The 18,717-nt window shown below is 45.1% G+C and overlaps 8 protein-coding genes across 8 annotated transcripts; 3 read left to right on the plus strand and 5 right to left on the minus strand.

Moving 5' to 3' along the window:
• Positions 1-1,215: 1,215 nt before the first annotated feature.
• On the minus strand, positions 1,216-3,586 carry PAAG_08590 (hypothetical protein; the record flags this gene model as incomplete). Its single annotated transcript, XM_002789440.1, has 4 exons — positions 1,216-1,443; positions 1,531-3,373; positions 3,473-3,512; positions 3,577-3,586. 4 exons carry the CDS (start codon positions 3,584-3,586, stop codon positions 1,216-1,218), a joined length of 2,121 nt encoding a protein of 706 aa, XP_002789486.1.
• Positions 3,587-4,057: 471 nt separating this feature from the next.
• On the plus strand, positions 4,058-5,136 carry PAAG_08591 (hypothetical protein; the record flags this gene model as incomplete). The annotated part of the gene is made up of 2 exons (XM_002789441.2): positions 4,058-4,531; positions 4,627-5,136. The coding sequence occupies 2 exons, from the start codon at positions 4,058-4,060 to the stop codon at positions 5,134-5,136; spliced, it is 984 nt and encodes a 327-aa protein (XP_002789487.1).
• A 1,557-nt stretch (positions 5,137-6,693) lies between these two features.
• On the plus strand, positions 6,694-9,385 carry PAAG_08592 (hypothetical protein; the record flags this gene model as incomplete). Its single annotated transcript, XM_015846559.1, has 6 exons — positions 6,694-6,797; positions 6,875-6,890; positions 6,961-7,068; positions 7,124-7,355; positions 7,424-8,519; positions 8,581-9,385. 6 exons carry the CDS (start codon positions 6,694-6,696, stop codon positions 9,383-9,385), a joined length of 2,361 nt encoding a protein of 786 aa, XP_015701356.1.
• Positions 9,386-11,243: 1,858 nt separating this feature from the next.
• PAAG_08593 (serine/threonine-protein phosphatase PP1-alpha catalytic subunit) lies at positions 11,244-13,661 on the minus strand (the record flags this gene model as incomplete). The annotated part of the gene is made up of 3 exons (XM_015846560.1): positions 11,244-11,621; positions 11,993-12,145; positions 12,225-13,661. The coding sequence occupies 3 exons, from the start codon at positions 13,659-13,661 to the stop codon at positions 11,244-11,246; spliced, it is 1,968 nt and encodes a 655-aa protein (XP_015701357.1).
• A 17-nt stretch (positions 13,662-13,678) lies between these two features.
• On the plus strand, positions 13,679-13,879 carry PAAG_12596 (hypothetical protein; the record flags this gene model as incomplete). The annotated part of the gene is made up of 1 exon (XM_015848069.1): positions 13,679-13,879. One exon carries the CDS (start codon positions 13,679-13,681, stop codon positions 13,877-13,879), a length of 201 nt encoding a protein of 66 aa, XP_015702311.1.
• A 1,273-nt stretch (positions 13,880-15,152) lies between these two features.
• On the minus strand, positions 15,153-15,595 carry PAAG_12597 (hypothetical protein; the record flags this gene model as incomplete). Its single annotated transcript, XM_015848070.1, has 2 exons — positions 15,153-15,295; positions 15,439-15,595. 2 exons carry the CDS (start codon positions 15,593-15,595, stop codon positions 15,153-15,155), a joined length of 300 nt encoding a protein of 99 aa, XP_015702312.1.
• A 1,522-nt stretch (positions 15,596-17,117) lies between these two features.
• PAAG_12598 (hypothetical protein) lies at positions 17,118-17,389 on the minus strand (the record flags this gene model as incomplete). Its single annotated transcript, XM_015848071.1, has 2 exons — positions 17,118-17,129; positions 17,192-17,389. 2 exons carry the CDS (start codon positions 17,387-17,389, stop codon positions 17,118-17,120), a joined length of 210 nt encoding a protein of 69 aa, XP_015702313.1.
• A 434-nt stretch (positions 17,390-17,823) lies between these two features.
• On the minus strand, positions 17,824-18,640 carry PAAG_12599 (hypothetical protein; the record flags this gene model as incomplete). The annotated part of the gene is made up of 3 exons (XM_015848072.1): positions 17,824-18,210; positions 18,439-18,531; positions 18,599-18,640. 3 exons carry the CDS (start codon positions 18,638-18,640, stop codon positions 17,824-17,826), a joined length of 522 nt encoding a protein of 173 aa, XP_015702314.1.
• Between the last annotated feature and the right edge of the window lie 77 nt (positions 18,641-18,717).

Genomic DNA, 18,717 nt, shown 5'->3' on the forward strand with positions numbered 1-18,717 from the left:
CTGAAATCATGTTTTGGAGGTGCTTTTCATATGATAAAAAAGGTCCATGTCATTGCTGGGGCCCTGAAACTGCCACTGAAAAAAAAAAGAGTCAGAAAGAAATATTACAGCAATGAATATGAAAATAGAGTCAATTATGAAGGAGCAGTGGCAGTTGAATACTGGTACAGCAAGACTCAGTCTTCACCAATTACCAGGTGCCAAACTGACATGGAGATGGAATGTAAAGAATGGCAAGCTTTCTCACAGTAAGGGTAAAGGAATTGATTGGTATTGATATCAGTGAAAAATCCTTATACCAAAGCTACTACCCTTTGCAAAAGAGTGTGCAAAATCTCATCCAAATACTCTTGTACAAGAGGATAGGGCACCTGCTCATAGCCATTACATTCAGCAACATATCTATAAAGCTCAGGATGTTCAGCAGCTACTCTGGGGTGCAAACTCACCTGATTTGAATGCAATTGAAGCTGCATGGCCATGGATGAAGTGAAAAACAACTCAGAAGAGGGCTCCAAAGACTTGAAAAGAGGCAATTGAGGCATGGGAGCAGGCATGGAAAGAGCTGCCACAGTCAAATATCCAGACATGGATTGAGAGGATTCCTGTCCATGTTCAGAAGATTATACAGCTTGAAGGTGGTAATGAATATAAAGAGGGACGGATCTAGTAGGTAGATAGATAAGAAAATAGGCAGGCAAGTAGGTAGGCAGATTATTGGTAGATTTGTAGACAGGGTTAAGCTATGAGATAGATTAGCAAGAAACCAAAGAAAATGATAGATGGGATATTACATATGAATTACAGTATAAAATCCTAGCGGCAGTTGTGGCGTTTTTAGTGCTTGAACGAAACTTTTGAAACCGACCTCCGTAGAAATATGGTAGATGACTTACTCGAGTATGTTAAGGTTAATAATAGAAAGGCTTGACGAATGACCAACACTTGGTATTTCCTCATGAAAGCATGAAAGTTGAATGCATCTGGACAGTGTTGGAAAAGTCCACCAACAATTGCTAAATCACGAACTTCGGGGAAAATAAACAAGAGACTAAAACTCCATCCAATTAACCGTTATATATGCCTCAAGTGAACCTCGTCAGGGTATATCTCGCCTAAAAAAAAAGAAAAAAGAGTAAAAGCATCGGAACACATATCTAGAACATGTGCTATGTACTGTACAATAAAGAAGTGTAACACAAATGCCTGCATTGGCTATTCCAACAGAGCAGCTGTGCGCTCGAGTTGGCTGTTGAAGTGTCTGATTTGATTCAAGATACCGCCATGGGATCCTGATGCGGCGGAACTGACATCCTGCGCGACTGTGCGGAGAAGAAAATCAAGGCCAACAGCCGGGTCCACGATTTGCTCGTCGTCAAATTTGCCACCACGGTCGATCGCAAGTTGGAGGTCGTACAGGGAATTATTAAGATTGTCATGCTCCTTATTGAACGGCGGTTAGCTAAAGAAAACCTCTCTACTCAATCCCGCAGAAAAAGAAAACGAGGAAGAAAAGGAACAGGTGCATACCGTTTTTATCCTTTCATCCTCTATACACTTCCTCCGTACCTCGTCGATACGCAGCGCAACTTTGCCCCTCTCTTTCCGCAACTCCACTAAACGATTCCTAAGATAAGCCATATCCTTCTTCTGCTTCTTGAGGCGAGCGGATAGCACGAAGTTGCTGTCCAGAAGTTCACTCATTTCAAAAAGTCGCTGCTCAAGCTCAATGCCAAACAGTTCAACTGCCTTTCGCTTACGCATCCACTCCGCTCGCCGCGGCGCATTCGACTCCTGCGCGATGCCGTTTTCAAGGGTTGAGATTGTCTTTTCGAGAATTTCACGGGAGATCTGGCCCAGGACGTCTGCTGGATTGACTTCGCTACGACTTGGATATTTTTGACCAACAGATTGGTCGTCCGGTTGAGTAGCTTCAATTGAAGGATCTTCTACATCGCCTGAAATACACTGGAGAGCTGAAAGACTTGCGAAACGGTGGACGATAATAGGAACGGTTTCTCCGCGAGATATTGGCTCACCATCGGCCCCCGTGTTCTCTTCCTCCGCGGGCCTCCATATTTTGCGTTGTTTCTTCTTGGATGGTCTCGACTGGGCGCGGTCCACATCTGCATTTTCTTCCGCATCTTCGTGATCTTCTTGTTGCTGTGACTGCTGGCGGGGGCCTTTGGCTGAACGACCGGGTATTCGTTTTGATTTTGTCGTTGGTTGGGGTGAAGTGGAGTGTTCGTGTGAATGCTCCTCGTTTCCTCTATTTTCAACTTCGTTTCCTCTCTCTGCATGGTTCACATTTAGTTCTTCTGAGCCATGATTATGCTCCTCAATTTGTTGCTCTTCAGTTTCATTGTGAAAAAGAGGAACGCGACGCTCGTGTTTAGTGGGCATTTTTGGAATATATTTCCTCTTTTTCGGCTTGCGTTTTGGTGGCCTAGTAAACCCTTCAGTCGGTTCATCCACATCTCTTGATTCCACATCATTGTTTTGTAGCTCTGTCTCCGGTTCCTGTTCGGGTTCGTGTGCAGGTGCATGTTCGAGCCCTTGCTCTGATTCTTGCTCTATATCTGGCCCTGATCCTGATACAAGTGGAGGTTCAGGTTCAGGTTCAGGCTCTTGCAGGGTCTCTTGTCTTAGCTGGCTAACAGTAACGGAGGATCTCTTGGGCTTCTTGGGACCCTGAACAACCGATTTTCTTTTCTTTCGTTTACGTTGAGGGCTTGGCTTAAAGGGTTGGGATCTCCCTTCTTGTAATACACTGGTAGTAAGACCGGAGGGCTTTCGAGTTAGTGTTTCGACCTCGTCCTCTAAAGCCCGATGAGATTCATGTTTTCCCGCATCGCGTTGGGCTGAAGGCTCACGAGTTCCGTTCCCAGATTCCCCTTGACCAGGTTCTCGCGGAACTGTATCCGGTCTGAGTGGTACATCGGGCACAGGTTGCGCGGAGGTTCCTGTCGTTGTAATACCATTTCCATGTACACTCATCCTACTCAGCACCGCATCCTCCGAAATTGGCTCAAATGCTGCAAGTCGCCTTCTTTTATTCTCTCTTCCTTGATCTGGTTCATCATCCGGCGGGATATCAAATACCGATGGTTTACGTGGGCTGGAGTTTCTCACGCTACCCTGGATGTTTCTGCTAGAAGACGGATTTTGTGATCTGGTGGGGGTTCGTCGGGTTAAATGCGGAGAAGTCAGACGCCTTTGATTTGGTGTTGTACTCATGCGTGAGGAGGATCTTTTCGGAGGTGAGATGTTGGGCTCTGGCAGTGCTGTTGAAGCTGGCGGGGTTGGGCGTTGTAGTTTGGGAGTACTGAACGAGAAACCAAAACCAAAGTCGACATCTTTAGCTATGCGATTCCTAGACACCCAATTGATGTTCTATTAGCTTCTGGGTTTCTTTTCTTTTCTTTTTCATTTTCGTTTGGCAATGGTAAAGGCGTAAATTAAGAGAGCATACCCGGCTCCACGCTGGCGCATCAACCGCCGTTCTTCCCGATCTGTTCAATCCCCAAGTTAGCATTTGATGCTATCCATCTAAGGGGTAGCTAATTCTAATCGTACTTGAAGCCATCACTGCATTTGGGGCTCCCTTGAGTCCCTTGTTGAGCAAGGTGTCAATACGCGATGGTGTTTCGACGCGACGAAGAGCATAATGTTGGGCATGACCGCCCGGTAGCCGCACCACCTCACGTGATGTACGCGTATATCAGTTAGCTGGCCAGTCCTCCCACCAATGGAAGACCAACCATCCCACAGATAATCCATCGATGTTATCAATGTCATGTGACGTAGGGAAAAGTAGAAGAATTTGCCGTTATCGGAGCCAAAAAAGACTTCTCAGAGTGGTCCAAAAATAAATGATAGAGAGACGCTCTGGATATCTACTGGATATATCATTGTGAGAAGAAAGTTGTCCCCGAAAAAGAACATACTACCTTACCATTGAATTGCTTCGGATGCTAAACAGTCAGTTGGAAGGTGAAATAACCATATAACTACATAACTCCAACTGCTGGATACTAAAAACTCTCCGCCTTTCGTGATGGGTTGGTTTTGGGGCAACTCGGTTGAGAGTGATCCCACCAAGAACCTTGACCCCTCTCTAAAAGACTTCCTGAAGCAAGAAACTCCTGCAGGATATAACCTTACGACCGTCCAACCTCAAGAAGAAAAGAAACCAAGCTATCCCCAACCTGCGGTCGCCAATGAATGCACCATGCCTTCCGATAAACCATCCGTTCCATCCGCTTCTCTTTTCCCCGATGGCCGCTATGCACACCTCTGGAAGGATTATAAATCCGTTGAGGTTCTGGAGGGATCCAGTATGTCACCAGCAGAAAGGGTGATTGATCAATCTAAGAAGCGGAAAGAGGCTTTGAACGTGGCGGCGTTGGAGAATTGCGCGGAAGAACAGTTGAATTTGTCAATGTGTTTCAAATCGGGGACAGTAAAAGAACGAGCAACCATGTGCAGTGAGAAGAATTCCAAATTCTCAAGATGTTATACTATGCAGATTGTATGTTCTTCCTTTGGTGGGTTTTTGGGATCTCAGAAAACTGTCAGATTTACATATGTTATTTACAATACTGATGGCTTTTCGACCACTACTAGAAATTCCTTCAAGCCCTAGGGTATGCGTCTTCTTTCGAATATGATTCGGATGAAGAAGAACGTATCCAGATGCATGCGGATAAACTATTTCACCAGATGCTAGACTATGAACATCGCGTGAAGGAAGCCAAATCTGCTGGCCTGGAACCGCCACCACCGCAATCCCTCTTCAAACCAAATATCCAATCTATATCTCAATCTGCAGACCCTACCACCAACACAACAATAACAACAACACCGGAAGTTGCCTCCAAGTCGACTAACTCAGATCGTGAAATCCCAGGTGGCGAGAAGATCCCCGGCAACACTAAATTCTCAAAGCCACTCAAAGATATGACACCGCATGAAAGGGAGCTCGAGTTGCAGGTATTACATCAAAAGAGGGCTCAGCAGGGGATATATATGCAAGAGGTTGGGGGAGTTCTGAAGGCTGAGAATTCAGCCCGTGTTAAGCGGCGAGAGAAGCTTAGTGGGTGGTTTGGCGACACGATTGCAAAATATCTTGCTTGATGCGGCTTAAATAAGAGAGCGAATCTTTATAATAAGCGTCTCTTTGAAGGATAAATGCCACACCAATGAATGAGTATATCCTTCCATGTGTGGAGTGTTGAAATCAGGAGTCACATCCAATTTGCTTCTCCAAATGGAGACAGGATTGGCTGTTGTATGGTTCACGATTGGGTACCTCTTGATAGTCATTTTATTTACCTTTCAGCCACCCAGTAGATTGGACTGATTCTAGCATATTTATCTGTTGCATCAGATGTATAATTATTTTAACCGCAAATTTATCACCTAATTACAAACCGATTTGTGTATATCTTAAAAACAAACACACACAAAAAAAAGGAAAGAAAAATTCAATTGAGGCGTTGTGCTCTCAAGATTTCGGCTCTGACTCGGATACTTAAAATACTTCCCATGGGACAAAGACACCTGCAGCTGGTTGAACGGATCCGCCAATCTTTCGGCCTCATTTGACATTCGGCTTGACAAATCGATTGGGCGCTTTGGGGCCTATCATCATTTATGAGAAGGTAAAAGGCAGGTGGTCTTTGATAGATCATGCATAGCTGGTTGATAACACAATAAAGATATCAAATGTAACCCGCCTAGCTAGGCCGGCGGATTCTCGATATGAAAACTGGATGTTGACCTATGGGGGGGTGATCCACTAAATACTTAGTCCACTCCGCGGAATGAGGGAAAGGAACGAACGGCTTACGTACTCCGTAGCATGCGACTGGCATTAAGTGGATGGTGTATGAAGTCGAAGTCAAAAGTAATGCAAGTCAGGTCACCTTTAGGGCTGGTAAGAATCGACAGGAGAAGATGATCTATGTCATAGACTGGAGAAAATGACGCGAGAAACGAGTTGATATCCATGGACGAGAAACTTACAGTTGGGTAGTTATGTGGTTCTGAACTAGACAACAAAGGGCATAAATTAGACAGAGGAACTTATCAGACAAATGGTATGTTACTTTCAAAAAAAAAAATAAAAATAAAAATTAAAATTAAAATAATAAAAATAAAAAAAAGTGGTTAATCATAGTTTGATTTAAACATGTCAGAAAGAGAAGAATCAATTTTTTGTGGATTGATATGTAAATAACTAGTTAGGTAACTATGCATAGGCTAAACTAGATCTGTGAATAATTCGTTTGTTTGAAGCAAATAACGAAACACCTGACTTTGACGGTCAACTTCAACTCTCACCTCTTACGCTATGTCAACCGCCACCCGATGTCCACTCCGCTTCCATTAACTGCTCTATTCTATACGCACCCTCTACACGCCTATTGTAATTCTACCTCTGCTGTCTTACGCCCTATTTCCTTCTCCCGCTCTACTACCACCTGCTCCTACTCTTACCCAAGACTATCACAATTTGTGCCTCCGGCAATAGCTAGCTATCCCCATTTTTGACCTCCATCCATCGATGCAGACAGGCATTTCGGGCCACCTTTACTAGCATTGATATTAGCAGCGGCAGCAGTGTTTAAAGACGTGGGGAGTCTATCCTGTCGGCGTCGACGCTGTACTCGAGCTCCTCCTGTTCTAATCATGAAGGCTACTCCTTTGCTTATATCCTGGCACGACGACAACGCCCCTATCTACTCTACACATTTCGATCCCCATGGCAAAGGGCGACTGGTCACAGCGGGGAAGTAAGTAAAGTTCCATATTGTCTTAATCGGATTGCCATACAAAGATATTTGCTAAAGTTCAATGCACAATCTTATAGTGATAACAATGTTCGAGTATAAGATTCCTCACGCCGCCCTCTTGTCTCCCCTCAAATACATGTGTTCTAACTAATATATATCAAAGCTATGGAAAGTTGAAGCCAACGGCGAAGAGCGGAAAGTCACATACCTTTCCACCCTCATAAAACACACACAGGCTGTTAATGTTGTTCGGTTTAGTCCTAAAGGTTCCGTCCCGTCCCTTTCACATTGCAACCATTAGTGCTGATAATGGCTACGAAGGTGAGATGCTAGCATCCGCTGGGGACGATGGAAATGTCCTGCTTTGGGTCCCTTCAGAATTGCAATCACATGGAGGTCTGGGAGAAGATAGATCGGATGATAAAGAAACGTGGAGGGTGAAACACATGTGCAGATCTTCCGGCGCAGAAATATATGACCTGGCTTGGTCTCCAGACGGAGTCTTTTTTATAACGGGTAGTATGGACAATATTGCCCGAATATATAACGCCCAAACAGGTAGGATCTCTCATTGTCTGTCGGGGACTGCCGGGAATTAATCATTGACTTGAACACGATGATATAAGGCCAAATGGTTCGCCAAATCGCAGAACATTCACACTACGTCCAGGGAGTTGCCTGGGATCCACTTAATGAATTTGTCGCGACGCAGTCGTCAGATCGATCAGTGCATATTTATACACTGAAAACTAAGGACGGCCAGTTCACATTGACATCCCACGGAAAATTTGTCAAAATGGATCTCCCCGCACGGCGAATATCGTCCCATAGCCCTGCACCTCCTGATATCGCCCTCAGAACACAGTCTTTGACCACCAATTCTTTAGCCATATCTTCGCCCGGCCCATCGACACCGGGAACACCAATGACCACTGTCTTACCTATGGATCCTCCCCCGGTGTCCCGTAGTCGTCGTTCCTCTTTTGGCTCTACTCCATCAATGCGGCGATCAGCGTCACCTGCACCCTCAATGCCACTTCCCGCCGTGAAGCCATTGGAGGCATCCTCCCCAATCCTTTTCGGTGGCATCGGGGTGAAAAACGCCAGCATCTATGCGAATGAAACATTCGCTTCTTTTTTCAGACGATTGACATTTGCACCAGACGGGAGCTTACTTTTTACGCCAGCTGGACAATATAAAGCTTCTCAAGGGAATCAGGGCGATCCTTCAAAACCCACTGAGGAGGTGATTAATACTGTATATATTTATACCCGTGCCGGCTTCAATAAACCCCCAATCGCACACCTACCAGGCCAAAAGAAGCCGTCAGTTGCAGTGAGATGCTCTCCGATTTTCTATACATTACGGCAGGGAACGAAACCTACCAGACATATCACGCTTGACACTTCATCTGGTGAGGAGGCATTTCCGTCCTTGCCAGATGCCGCAGTTTCTACAAATACCCCAACAAGCAACCCGTTAATGGAACCCCCGCCTTCACCTAACACATCTACATCAGACACTTCTCATCCTCTCGCTTCACCCAAGACTATTGAAGAAAATGGCACAGCACAAGAGCCCAACTCTGCGTTCGCGCTGCCATATCGGATAGTTTACGCTGTTGCAACACAGGATGCAGTTCTGGTTTATGACACCCAACAGCAAACACCACTATGTGTCGTGAGCAATCTACACTATGCTACATTTACTGATTTATCTTGGTAAGCAATTAGAGGTCTCCATTTCTCTGGGACTCATTTCAAATACTAACAATCCAATCAGGTCCATCGATGGGTTAACTTTAGTAATGAGCTCATCCGACGGATTCTGCTCAACTCTGGCTTTCTCACCAGGAGAATTAGGCCAGGTCTATACCTTGAGCCCAAGTGAAAAGGCACCACATCACCCTCATATACCAACTGCCGTCTCCTCCGCAACTCCCACACCTCTCCAACCCCATAGAATTTCAACATCCCCCTCCATCCCAAAACCCAGCCCAGCCTTCTCTGTCCCAACTCCCCCAAGCGCAACGACCATTCTTCCTCTCCGGCCCGTTAGCCCTGCCGGTTCAATGACCTCATCTCTAGCCCAACTCTCCTCCGATCTTTCTGCACTGCGGGGCATCCCACCAAACTCAGGCTCAATCCCAGGCTCCGGCTCCAACTCCACTGTCATAAATAACCCGACACTAAGCCTCGGCTCCGTCCCGTCTGTAACAGCCATAAACTCCGCCCCACCACCACCACACCCCGGTTTCCCACTAACCACGCCACCGCAGACACCAATGTCCGGTATTTCCCACAGCGCCACAAGCTCGATAAGCGGCAGCGTCCTGGGGAAACGGGATCTAGGTGCCATCAGTGAGTCGGAGAAGGATGACTCGAAAGAGAAGGAGAAGGAGGATGACAACAAGGAAACAGAAGCGAACGATGAAACTGTCGTTGTTCCTGCAGCTAAAAAGAGACGTATTGTTCCTACGTTGATTTCGGGGAGTGATACGGCCGCCTCCGCTGCTCCTGGAGCTCCGGCTACTGTCCCTGATGTCCCTGCTGCAGCACCCGCCCCACAGAGTGAGGAGAGTAAATAAAGCACAAACAGAAATCATTCCCCAGGCCTATTGGTGGCCAGATATTATAGAAGAAGTATCGTATCAAATGCTTGCCTGGTGCAGGTATTATATTGTTTCATGTTTCTCGGCATTGTCAGGAACTTTTGATTTTTGTGTTGTTACCTTTTCATTGTCCCATTCTCCTAACATCTTATTCCTTCATGTTTCACTAACGCCCTATTCCACTGTTTTCTCCATCTCTGATTTATTATACTGGGAGCTTACAACAATTCTCGGTTTCGTTTCCGTTCCCATTGTTTTTCCTTTTCCACCCCCACATATTCATTTCCATTTGTAGTTTTGTTTCTTCCCGGACAGTTTTCCTTCTCCCATGCCGAAGTTATGTTATCAATTAATGAGAATCTTTGATGTTCAACTACTTAGTCTAAATACTCTTTATCAGGCTACCTCATTATGATCTGATCATGTTCATTTCTATTTTGTTTTATATTTTGTATTTTCATTGAATAGGATTTACCAGTTCTGCCAACTTTTCTTCATCACAGGTGTTTCTCATGCTAATATCCTTTTCATTTCATTTATAGTATGATTTGTAGTTGGATCGATTCAATCCTGCTGCTAATGAATTATTTAAATTCATGAAAGAGCTCTGCCAGTCAGCAATCCATTCATTTGTGTCTAATTGGGTTATATGTATCTCTAAAATGAAAATGAGAGAACATATATAGCTTTTATTTGCTCCTTTTTTGTTTCACTAATTTTTCTAATCCGTAAATACAGTATGCCAGTTAACTCATTATGTCGGTGTTTATGAGAAGATGTGTTTTAAATTGAATTGTGACGATGAAAGAGCTCTTTTTGAGGTGGCAAATTGATATCCCCTCACTATGACAAAGCTCAATAATTTTGTTGGCAAAGCTTACGTCTATCAACAAGATTACCTAGATAAAGTAGAGATTAGCCCCAGACTGGTTCATTCATAACCAGTGCAAGGACATGATACTGATAGGGGCCCATATCATAGAGAGCAAATTCAGAAGACCACGGGTTAAAACACACGCTTAAGTTTATTTAGAACTGGCAACCATTAACAGCAATAGTAATTAAAGTAAATGTAAAATGTGGTTTGCGATTAACAGAATGTAAACACTAACTGGCTAATGTTTTTGAATGATTGTGATACATACATACTATGAAATTGATGCAGGGAATGCGCGTAGACAAGAGGTGTGAGTAATAGAAAGGCAGAATGGATACGGGCAGATAACGTGGAAATGATGTGGGAAGTTGAATTGAAGATGTAGGTTTTTATAGATATCTATAAAAAACTTGAGAATGGGATAGAAAGGGGAAGGTTTAGGAACATACACAAATGAGTGATGACGAGAAGGGGTATTTTAGTGATATTTATTGCGTACCCAAGCTAAGACCAGTTATTACATGGGAGGATAAGCAGTAATTGGTGGAGGAGGCGTATATAAAATGAAGTTGTAAACATGGCGGGAGAGAAAGAGGAATGATATGCAAAACAAACAAGAAGAGAACAGTAAGGTATATAAGAGCAAAAGTGGTCTGCATCATCACTTCGGTGGTGGAAGGAGATAACCTGGTGGAATAAGAACCAGGTCGGAAAACAAAAATAGGAAAGGAAATAATACGATTGAATGATGAACGGACTAGAAAAAGAAAATAAAATAAAGGGATCTGAAACGCGAAGCAATAAAAAGGTAATGGCATAAGGAAAAAATAACGTCAAGAGCACATTCTCATATCCCATAATATCCATAATTTTTCAATACTCAACATCAGAATGTCCAGGAGTACAGCCTCAATTTTCCCCAATCCGTTCCGCGCCACTACTTCAGGACCAACCTATTTAGGGATCGCGAGGGATCGACTCCGCACCCACAATCCACAGATTCAGAGACGCCTCGGCTGCACTGTCGGCAAAATTAGAGCGTGAATTTGGAAGAACGTCGTAGTTGTCATCATCTTCTTCATCATCCTGGCTGGCATTAACGCTGCAAACAGAAGTTACGCGGCTCATTTCAGAATCGCGTGGGACTAGACGTTGTTCGTAGGCGTCGTTAGAGTCTACTTTTACGGTCGGGCATTTCGAGAGTGTTGTAGACCTGTAGGCATGGACTTTTGGGGTAAAAGCCGTTGAAGAAAAGGAGGAATTGAGGCGCCGGAACCGTGTACGGACAGAATGGAACATCATAGGCGACAAAGGTATGGGGTTGACTTTGTCATCCTTTTTATGTAGGTGATGAGTTAGAATAGGTTCTATTTTGGATATTTGAGCTAGAAGAATACCCAGATAGCTCATGAGCATATCCAGGATGGAGATCGGATCGGGCATGAAGAGTTGATTGGAGGTTGAAACCAAAAAGAAAATTAATTGAATAACCCACAAATTAAGCACGGTATAGATGTTAATATATGTCAGGGGTAATGTAATGGCCCAATAATGCCCGAGTTTAATAACTCTGAGCAGATACGAGAGCAGGCTGTTGTGGTATGTGTAAGTTCAAATCCATAGTATTTGGAATAGATAAAATCAGTAAATAAAACAGCTCTTCGATTGAGCTGCATGACATAATAGGGTGGGGAAACGATGCTTACGGGACTGTTCAACATGCTATTCCGCTTGTTTCTGCCTTTCTTTATGTGGTTTTTGAGGGCGCTAGAATCTAGTGGTTTCAATAGTTCAAAACTGCATAGTAATTCGGCCGAAACAGACATGATTGCGCCCCAGTTGTCGAATTCACCGCAATACTGTTTAACATAAGGGGAGGGATTAATTAGATCAATCTTCAGGGGGGGGGAGGAATTAAGGGATTGTATGGAAACTTACATTTGGGGCGGAAAATACGGTAACCAGAATCCGCTCACTGAAGAACTCATAACCATCTTCGACTACCATGTGTGCGCGACACACAAGGTCAAAGTCATGACGCTGTAAAAAATCCATTATGACTTTTTTGCCGAAGCAATAACTCACGCCTCTTTCATTGGGTTCCCAATCCTCGTCCATATCGGCAGGATCACTCCAAAGAAGGTCGTTTAGTAATCCGTAGTCGGGAACATCTGTAGGGCGAGCAATGCCGCGGATGTCATCCATATGAGCCAGGCTTGGTGACAGGCCACCATGCACGCAGAAGATCTTGCCGGCAACAATGGCGGCAATCGGAAGACAATTGAATGTATCTACGAAAGTCTTCCAAATTTTAATATTACAGCGGCGCTTACACTCGTCGTAAAATCCGTAGACTCGAGTCACATTGGCACACTCGTGGTTGCCGCGCAGCAAAAAGAAGTTCTCGGGATATTTCAGTTTGTAGCACATGAGAAGTAGGATGGTTTCCAAGCTCTGCTTGCCACGGTCGACATAGTCGCCAAGAAAGAGGTAATTGGCAGCTGGAGGAAAGCCACACATTTCGAACAACCGAATAAGGTCAGTGTATTGACCGTGGACATCTCCTACGATCTTCACAGGTGCCGAGAGCTCGAGCAATGCGGGCTGGGCAAGGAGCAATTCACGAGCTGCTGTGCATATGGCAATGATTTCAGCGTTTTTCAAACAGACAGCTTTGGTGACTTTAGCTGAATATCCCGCATCCAACAACCTTGTGATCATGTCATCTAGATCGATTGATTTTAAGGCCCCGATTCCCATCCCAGGCGAACCATTTGTCCCTGACAGGTCCACAGTAGCATCGTGGAGAACTGGATTTATAGCACCTTCTCTCCTAACGAGAATTGACTCTCCTGGCTTCGCGTGAATGGACGACGGAGCTGGTCGGGAGGGGGGGATGTCGGAAACATGATCGACCTCGCCTAATTTCCGGGCATCATTAAGACTTTTGTGGCCACGACCTAGAGAGGAGGACTGAGAAGGGGAGGGAGGGGGATCAGGGGCATCAACAGGGGAGCGCTGATCATCGGACGTCGGGGAGACGGCAGAGGGCGTGTTTGGAGAGGAGGACGTTGAGGTGCGGTTTATTCTAGAATTGAAGGACTTTGCACTGGTATAAGATTTGACGGAAGCTCCATCCGATTTGTCCAGGACACCGTTCTCAACACGTGCTAAGGCGGAAAATGAGCCTCTGGGGCTGTCGTTCTTGTCGATTTTGCCGCCGGGTATTTTGGAGCGTATAGAGCCACGAATGGACCGGCTAGAGTCCCGTGTGTCTGTACGTGAGATAGAAGGGTAGGATTGGAGGCCCTCACCACCGGATTTTTCCTGAGTTATAACAGCGCCATCACTACGTTTGGATTGTTGCTGACCCATCGTATGTGGGCAACAAAATGTCTGGGATGCGAGGATCCGGATATCGACTTCGAGATAGTCGAGGCAAAGAAGTATTTCAGCCGCCGTATCTGTGCAGTAGTATGGATTCAAACTTCCCGGCTACAATCGACACGAACTTCTCCCCGGAGAGTATGATCGGCCACAAGCTACGGCGGCCACAGCAGGAGAGAAAAAACAAAAAGCTAGTGTCTACGTAAACTCTTGTTAATGCCACTCGCGTTGCTGTAATGGAAATCGCGATGCTCAGTCGACGATCCACGGTTTCGTAAGTAGGAAAAGGAGGAGGTGAAAAGGTATTCGAGGGAAGAGATGACTCCAAGACAGAAGGTATGCGTATTTAACGGCTCATTTGGAGTTATCTGAAAACACATGCACAGTTGAAACAGATATAGAGAGATTTAAACGGACGGGACCAGTGAAGACCTGACGAAGAGCTAAGGAAGGGCTTTCACAGATGACGAATGGCTGCAATTGTTTCTAGAAAAAAGTTAGTAGGTTTACGGAGAAAGCTCTAGGAACCAGGGCAAGATATCCAGGGCTGAATTTAAGCTTAAGGAGCAGGTGGCGGCGAAGAATAATTACTGTTCACAATAATATACATACGGAGCACCGGAGGGGAATGCTGCAGGAAGCAAGGCCGGGCAGAGAAGAAGTGATATTTGCCTCCCTAGGGCTGATCGGGTGATTTCTCGGATGGGACGAAACGTACTGTAAAATCCAACGAGGCAATGGCAGATAACAACAAGATCTCAGACAGACTACAGTTTCAGCGCAAGCGAGCAGTCCAGCATCAACAGAGAAGGTGAAGCAGGTTTTAAGAGAAGGCGATACAAGAGGAGTAGGATAGAGACAGCTAGCAAAAGAGTCAAGCGTTTGCTACTGTTGCTGAGGGATGAAGTTGAAGTTGCTGAAGTTGAAGTTGGAGTTTGAAGTTACAATGAGCGATACATCTAGACTGCTGACTAACAAGGTTCACGACATCCCGGGCCATTGTCGGCCCGCGCCTAGGTGTGCATAGTTTGTCTAAGCAGATGATTCGTCGTTCTTTTTTCTTTTTTTTAAAAATAAACTAAAATAAAATAGGAAAATACAAGGCTATTTATTAGATATAGAGACGGGAGATAGAAGAGAATTCCTGTTGTTTGAGAAAGAGGATCTGACTGTCTGACTGGGACCAAGCGAAACCGTGGTTGCGGTGGGTTGAGTAGGGTCCAGTCGGTGCCCATGTGGGGGTTCAGCTCCATAGTTACCCTTTCGGCCGGAAATGGAAGTGTTACAAGCACCGTTCAGTCTAAGCGAATCCTGTTCAAACACTTCATTGACCCTAAGCCTAGATGGGACCGTTCCACGATCGAACAGCTTAGTCGTATTTATTATGATGTTGTTTGTCATCGCAAACTACTCCATATAAAACCCCCCATTATTATCTGAAGTGATAGGTAACTAATTGATTTTAACTACTATTTGCAGCTATGCGTCCACCTCGACCATATTTGTAGGATTATCCCCCTGACATGTATCACCGTTTACGTGGCATTGAGTGCATACCCGATTCAGAACCATGCTCTGCTGAACACCCACAACCCCGGATATGATTTCCGAATCCCGGCAGCCTGTTCAAGAGGTTAGCAGAGTATAAAGATATCCAGACCCGTGGGAATAACCCCAGACCTCTTTCTCCTATAGTTAGAAACACATCGAATCCTTCCGGTTCCAACGATACACTAATCTCAGAATTCAACAACCGTGACTACACCTGATGCCGATCTGAGATTCGGTTTCCACAAATCATCTGGGAGCGTCTGGGAAAGCTGCAATGCTGATTCGATGCGGACGTTTGCCATCCTGTCTGCCAAGAGTGTGCCGCTCAGACGGTCATAGCGCCTATCCAGCTTTATGCTTGGGGTGGTCATTTTTCCGACCCAGCCTAGTCTTCTGGATACGACTGCTGTCAAATATTCAATGTAAGCGCGAAAAAGTCACATCCTGTTGGAATTGTCCTCCTCCACGGAGTTACGTGGGCAGCGTCATATTAAATACAGGAAATATAATATGATCGCCGATTAAGCGAGAATTAGCGACAAATAGTTAGCATTAGCCAATTATCACAACTGCATATACGGGAACTCTGAAAGAACAAAATGATAAATTTCCAACGTACTGTTCCGGTCCACAGAAGACGGAACATTAATAAGCAGCAAGTTATGGCATGATTGTCCTCTAGCAGCCAAGAAATCATGGTGCGCAAAGTCTGGAAGAATTCAAATTATTCTGTCTCCACTAAGTCGGGCTCCACCCCGCTCCGAGAGTTGTGAGTCGCCTCTTCCGGAGAAATTCACACTTTGCATTTTCCTCTGTGGCGTCCCCCGCACCCCTGCCTAGGGTGCCTCGTGGGCTTGGCAATTATCGGAGAGGGCTCAATCATTGCCACCCACGTTGGATTGCCCCCAACGGCCTGAAATGCGCAAAGGTAGATTGTCACTGGACATTGGCCATTTTGGCGTTTCGGAACGGACCCTAATATTGGGATAGGACTGACCCCGCGAAGCTTGTTGGTTAAGACCAGGAAGAGATTTCTCGTTTGCTTTTCGTCAAGCAAATTATGATTCTCGAAATAGGCATTGATTATTGATGGCCCAGTCTGCGACTCAGTTGCCGAATTTAACTTTCGGCTGATTTGTGAAAATTGTAAGATCGCGTGATGAATGATGATGTTTTCGTTTCCCAATTATTTCAAGAGGAATGTTGAGAAATCTGCAGAAAACAACTAAACACATTTCATCGCCTAGTTTATGTCTCTGAGGCGTAGTGACAAGACTGTCTTCGTCCCTGAAACACCCGCTAGACTTTGGCCGAAAGGTTATATACCTTCTAAGATAATTCTCCAACAAAGCGAGTTAATTGTTGGGCAGCCCGTACGGCGTGCATATTAGAAATCGATGATGAATTCTGTCCCGTCGCGTTCACTCCTAGCGCATTCTGAAATGTATGCTGTGAGTCTGATGGGAGAGCGGACAAGAAGGAGAGAGACATATTCAGATTCAAGATGTGATTCTCTTACAGTTGCGGTATTGGCTATGCGATATTCCGGATGTAAATGAGAGCCCGCTTACATGCTCGTGGACAAGCCAACGATAGCTAAGTTGAAAGGGTATTTGCTCTACGTTCATTGGAATGGCATGGGAAATCGCCTCCGGATGAGCGTGTCGTGAGCTGGTGCAAACAGTGACTCGAGGAGAAAATTCCTGTCTAATTATTGTTCCTAAAATCTCGTCAATAACAAGACCATATACATTGCGCAACTCTCTTTTTTCCGGGATGCTTTGCATTCATTCCACTTGTGGGGTTCAGTGAATAGCTATCGGGTCATTTTTCAGCCCACAAACATTTTCTTTTCCTCGCCACCCTCAGCCTCCCACTGCCTTTGCCATTCTCTTATTCGAGAGCCTATAGTAGAACCTCAGTATCAAACAACCCACACTGATTATTAATAGCAATGCTGCATTCACCCAGTGACCTGTGGGATATCCTTTCGTGGCTTTTTCGGGCTTATAAATCCAGACTCCGGCGATTTGGCCTGGTATGCCAAACGAGACGTTAAGTGCAATTACAAGACCTGAGCTACGCAGTCTGGGCGTTGGATGATAACCAACCGAGAGGTGGTGGGACACGAGCGAATGAACTGCTACAGACGATTTGGCAGCCATAGCTATCCTGTGGCAGATAATTAATTACCTTACCCCGAACTAAGTTGAACAGGGAGAGAGGGGAATGAGATTAGATCAACATTCTAGGTACGCCTCTGGTGTGAGAGGACGGAAGACCCGAGAAATCCCACAGTACCGATTTCTGAAAAAGTAGAAGAGTGTAAAGCTCGACTGCAACACAAACATGTCAAAATTTGGACCTAGAGATAAATATTTCCAATACACATATTGGTAAAAGGGATGAGAAGCTTATGCGTTGAAATAGTCTTCTGAAGATGCCACACTGACAGTGATGTCATATGTGGCAGCATATGCAGTAGCAGTCATCAGCTGAGCATGGAGGTCAGGGAAGCCCAGACCTGCTATAATGGATGGCGTGGACAGGGATAGACAAGAAAAGGGCGTTGAAATGCCAAAATAAATCTGCATTTTTATTAGCTCTTCAAACTACCGTGATACGTAAAATATATAGTTGAGAGGGCGTATGGCATAGTGGGTATAGAGACGCCAGTCAGTGAAGGTCTCTTTAACGTCCTTCCATAATCGATGCGCTTTCGCCTTTGGAGCCCTCTACTCTTAGTCTTTCTTTCACAAATCCCCTTTCTGTCGGAAACAGCCACGTGGCTGTTTCCAGATAATACGCCTTGAGCGTTCTGATGTTTTACACCAGAAGATAAGGTAAAAAGCCAATCGCCCGCGAATAGATCAGCTTCAGACATGCCTGGAAGCAGGCGTAGAACAGTGGCATTGGCATAGTTGTTGGCACAACCGAGACCAGAAGCGACTGCTCCCCATGACAGCGTGGGGAGAGCAATCCATCTCTAGATATGAAAATTGACAAGTTAGTTTAAAGTTGAAAATGAAAATGAAAGGTGTTTGCCTTACGCTGGGTTTTAGTTTCTCCAGAAAATAGTGCGATATGGAACTTCAAAGAGCGTGTATACGATGTTATATCTTTGTCGCATCTTCCGACCCTCCACAGCCACCGATATCACCTATGTTTGATCTATTCAAGTAGCATAGAAGATGGAGAGCAGCTGACAGGGCACAATTCTGAGGTCCTGCTTCCAAACCAGAGCTTTGTCGTTGACGGTACCTTCACTAGAGTACATGTCCACGGCATTCCGGCTGATTATTTCATCCTCCAGCAATATTAGCCATGGGAGAAATATAATTCATAGGTTGCGTAAGAAAGGAAATCTCGCACACTGGAACTGTTTTTGCAGATTCATCCAAGGCCTTTTCAGTCATTTTGACGACCTCGCTTGATGGAGAAGCTTTGCATCGGAAATTAGGTGCTCAAAAGATGACCTGTCTATAAAATTGAA

The sequence above is a fragment of the Paracoccidioides lutzii genome, assembly GCF_000150705.2.
Source record: "Paracoccidioides lutzii Pb01 unplaced genomic scaffold supercont2.40, whole genome shotgun sequence".
Lineage (NCBI taxonomy): Eukaryota > Fungi > Ascomycota > Eurotiomycetes > Onygenales > Ajellomycetaceae > Paracoccidioides > Paracoccidioides lutzii.